At 35.4% G+C, this 4,922-nt stretch overlaps 1 protein-coding gene across 1 annotated transcript; it reads right to left on the bottom strand.

Moving 5' to 3' along the window:
* Positions 1-1,136: 1,136 nt before the first annotated feature.
* Positions 1,137-3,991, bottom strand: LOC115214839 (latrophilin-like protein LAT-2). Its single transcript, XM_029783873.2, has 3 exons — positions 3,823-3,991; positions 2,022-2,150; positions 1,137-1,279 (listed from the first exon to the last, which is right to left on the bottom strand). The coding sequence occupies exons 1-3, from the start codon at positions 3,844-3,846 to the stop codon at positions 1,151-1,153; spliced, it is 282 nt and encodes a 93-aa protein (XP_029639733.2). The 5' UTR covers positions 3,847-3,991; the 3' UTR covers positions 1,137-1,150.
* Between the last annotated feature and the right edge of the window lie 931 nt (positions 3,992-4,922).

Genomic DNA, 4,922 nt, shown 5'->3' with positions numbered 1-4,922 from the left:
GGGTGAATATTTACTACCGGTTTCGGGTAGACATTCTGCAACAGAAACAAACAACAACGTATTAATTCTTCCTACCATTTCTTTCTATGTCGGTCAATAATTATATAAATTGTGAGTGTAAAAGATGTTGATGCTGAAGGCGAGAACTACAGTATTAACACGTATCATGTAGGCTAAAAGTTGTGCCATAGACAGGCGCATATTTTATTTTTGTGGTTAGCAGAAGTTTTGTATAAGTAACAAGTACTGAACACATGTGCAATATGGATATAAAAAATAAAAATATCAGTAGAAGAAATCTCATTAATGAGAGGAGAGATCTTGTAACCGAATCATGAAAAGACCAAGGGTTTAGCAACTAAGATGGAAGCATGCTTATTGTGCTACGGAGGATTTTCCTATTTTAAATATGTCTTTATCACCTAAACTACCATTCAGATGGTTTCAACACAATAAATTTTCAAGCCAGGACAAGTGACTATCTCTCTCAATTTTTCTTCACATCAATGATGAAGGAATTCTCATGTATTTTGTTGATGATGGTAGCTTGGTACATTTAAAGGGCGCCACCCGAAGTTTAAACTAATAAACAACAGTTATAGCAACAAGAACAACAACGACTTTTTACAATATTTCAACCCCACATATTTACAGTTCTATATTTAAGAGATGAGGAATTATGTACATCATTTACATTATTTACGTTGGAAAGAACTGTATTATCTAATCGGTACGGAGCTGACATTAGACTTCAATGGAGACATATAGAGAAGCTCCATCAAAAACTTGCTCATCTTTCAAACTATCTAAATTTCCTGTGTAGATGTAGAGACTCAAAGCTAATAATAACATCGAAAAATACCTTAGGAATTAGAACCCGGGTCCGAAATTTCCACAAGAAACTTGATGAAGTCTGGAGGGTATATCAGCCGAAACTTTGTGTTAACAACAAACAAGATCCGTCAAATGTAGATAATGTAAATAACCCACAAATTTACTATTAACCTTAAACTTTACATATTTACCAAAATATCCATGAACAGAAAGTTTAGTGTGCGTGAAAATTATTAATACATAGACACAAACAGTCTAATTAAATGTAATTAACAAGCTGTCATAATGTTACCAACCATTAGTAGGGCAAAACTTGTCAGATGGTCACAGGAACAAGTGCTTTCTGTCCAGGTTCATACTTGGATACATTACAGCCTTTGGGTGACCATTTGGGAATCTGTCCAGGAGATTCATCCCAATAAACACACTGTGGGTTGGTGGCATTCTGAAAAAAAAATACATTCTGATAATTTAATCAAATTAGCTTGTCATTAAAATACATGGAATGCGTATTTGTTAATTACGTTATCAAAACGTGAAAACATCATAGCAAACAACGTTTTGATTGCTTTTGGCATTGGGAATCCAACATCATTGGCTGTGGCATTGCTTAACTGACCATTTTACCTCATTTATACATCTATGTATATTCTCATAGTATACAGTATTCACCATAAAAGTGGAAGAAGACATTGGATGATGCGGTTCTAGAAACAATTAACGATATACAAGTTGATAAGATATTGATGTTTGGGATGTGTTTCATAGATTTACTGGGTCAGGTAGAACATGAAAATAAAGAGCAACAACGGTCACCATATGAAAGCCCGAATAATTCACACTTAAATTACACGGCCATAATGAATGAAGCCAATACGGAAAGATATTAAAGCATTATGTTGTGGATAGGAAAATACAAGACAAACAACTTAAAGCTTGGAATGAAAAAAGAATGCCTCCATTATCATACAACGTTTACATTATAAACATAAAGTTATAACTCTCAACACGGTAACAGCTACAACACCAGCAACAACAATAACTACTACTAATACCACAACTACTACTACTGCTGCTAATGCTACCGCTGCTACTAGTACTATGTTTCAGGAGGAATAAGATATGGCTTTGAAATGAAGCATTAGCAACAACAAAAAACACAGTTATGATAGACACATAGCTATTACCTGATCTATTAAATTGAATGATATGTTAACTGGTTCATCGAGGTTGGTTACTTTAATGTTAGGAATATTAGCAGCAATAATATTACTGTTAATCATAGTATTTGCTTTGGTACTGGAATTTTGTGTTACCTAGGTTGTATAAAAAAAAGTTCCGGACTAGTTCTGTAGCGCACCAACAGATGGCAGCACACGGTTCCGTGTGCAGTGAGAGCAAGTAGTGAACTTTATGAAACAGTGTGCCTAGTGACATCACTATGTTTGCTTCGCAAGTTGTGAAATTTGTGCTTTGGGGATTACGTATATGCTGTTGACTGCGACTTTGTCATGGACAAGAATAAAAAGCCCTCGGGAAATTTTGCGTTAAGTTTGCAACGCCTTTTCCAGAAACATTGAGTATGATTCGACAAGGCTACGAAAACGAGGCAATGAGCCATATGCAAAGTTTGGAGAGTGTCACGAGTGCTTCAAAAGCGGGAGGATTTCCCTGGAAGACGATGAGCGGTCTGGAAGACCTTTCACGAGTGGCACCTCGCGGAAATGTAACAGTGTGCATTGAAAATCCATCCTCCAGGGTCTGACCGTCAGTTGAAAGTTCTACTTCGATGCTTTGAAACATTTGGAAGAGAAGATTTGATGAAAATGACCAGATCTCTGGAGCGTGAATAATTCGTTTGTTCACGACGACAATGCACCCTGTCACCGATCTCTCCTCACTTGTGAGTTTCTCACCAAAAACAACATTGTATCGCTCCTACATCTGCCCTATTCGCCAGATTCAGCACCTGAAAATTTAGCAGAAATGTTGCCGTTTTAAGAGCGTGGCCAAGATCCAGAGGGAATCACAGAAGGTCCTGACTCGCTTACGGAAAACGACTTCCTAACTGGATTCCATAAATAGAAGGAGCGATAGAACCTGTTTATTGCTGCGGAAGGTGACTATTTCGAAGGAAATGATGTTAAAACTTTTGTAAATACGTAATGTTTTCTATTAAAGTCCTGAAATCTTTTGAAACGAAACGCTAGTGATGTACTTAGAGAGCATTACCTTACTCAGTACAACAACTTAATACAATATATATTACAATATATTGCATGAGATCACACCTAACAGTTGTACTTGCTCTAAAGAATGAATGATTTGTTTTAAATAGAAATTGTTAACATAATGGCTGCTGGTATATCTCTCGGAAAATAACGTGTTCTCTCACTGCATATCACGTTGTGCAACTGAATTTACCACTAAAGATATAAATTTGTTTCTGTTATCTACCTTCCAACGATAGAGCCGTGTATCTTCGTGAGAAACCAGCTCCTTCTTCAAATGAATGAATATTCAAATATGCATAAGAGTGTGTATATATATATATATATATATATATATATATATATATATATATATGTATAAATATATGTGTGTGTGCGCATGTGCGTGTGGTTTGCACTAATCAGCAAATGTTACATTTGCTGATTTCCATATTAGAGCAACGATTCAGAAGTTACTCATGTCTGTGGAGACTAAATCACACCAAAACACCGGTGTCTTATGATTCTGTTTTGTCATTACCGAACGAGCTCTTCTTTCAGCACATTGAGTTTGAGTTGCTTAAGAAAAGTTTGCATGTACATCATAAATTTTATACACCCACGCACAAACATGCGTACATACATATGTATATATACATATGTATATATACATAGCCATTTGCATCTGTGTTCTGTTAGTATTCTTATTAGAAAGGCAACGAAGTATTCAAGCATTTATTCATCTGGAGAAAGACAAATTTGCGTTTTGGTTCCATACCCTATATAGCTTATCATCCTGCATAGAGAAAAACGTAATCCTTGAGAGGGCAGACTGATCTTCGGTTTCCAGATGTTTTGACAAACTCGTTGGTAATGAAATGAAGTCTACATTATCTTTTACTTGCAGATATGAATCTGAGTTGTTATATATCTGATGGAAGAAAATGAAAGAAAAACAAATGAAATTGATAAATAAAAAACACCACTACATCTGAATGATGTTGAAGTCATAAAACATTCGAATGTGAAATCATTTTATTTTGGAATAGTGGTTCTTGAAGCCCATAAATATTGGGTTGAACAATCTCTGTTGGATAGAAAATGTTCTATGGACAATATTACGACCTGAGTATAACGTTTGGTGTAAATTGGTATTACACAAATAAATGGTTGTGGCTATCTAACGATAAATTTTCGCAGAAAGATATAACTTAATACAGAACGCAATGCATACTGATCAATAACTGACTGTTAAATGGCTACACGTCGAACTAACACCGGAAGCAATAAGGTCGGACTAATACCGTGCAACCACCTGCTGCGAGCGCACTCACTTCTTATTGTAATCGATTAGTCCACATTCAGTTACGTGGGTGGGGTTCAAGATTCTGCCATAACGTCACCTCTTTATGAGAATTTAATTCCACGAGGAACTAAATATCTTTTGCGTTTAGGGTCTATTTCAAATATTTCTGTTCGGTTTTGCTTTCTCATGCTTGAACGTGTAGTTTCGAAGATTTGTTTAGGTGTTGGTACATCATACGTAATATAAAAAGACTTCCATTGAGATTTCGTTTCTTGAGACCGTTTCCTCAGTAAACTTTTCCATTTTAATTGATTTATATGTCTCGTAATTGAGACCTTTTACCAAAAATACACTTTCCTTATCCTGTTTATTAATCACATGGTCTTACCACTTTCCTTCACCGTTTTTATACATTTTAAAGAAAACTTACCAATTTTGAAAAATTTTGATTTAATTTTCTCTTCCGATATTTTTCTGTTTTGACCCGGTAACAACTTGTCGAATAGCGAACATTTATCTCCAGACAAAGTAATGGAATTTGGTGTCACTAGATATACTTTCAAAAACTGTTG

This window comes from Octopus sinensis, linkage group LG8 (assembly GCF_006345805.1).
Source record: "Octopus sinensis linkage group LG8, ASM634580v1, whole genome shotgun sequence".
Lineage (NCBI taxonomy): Eukaryota > Metazoa > Mollusca > Cephalopoda > Octopoda > Octopodidae > Octopus > Octopus sinensis.
Note: the sequence above shows the minus strand (reverse complement) of the source record. Positions and strands in the feature narration are given on the sequence as shown.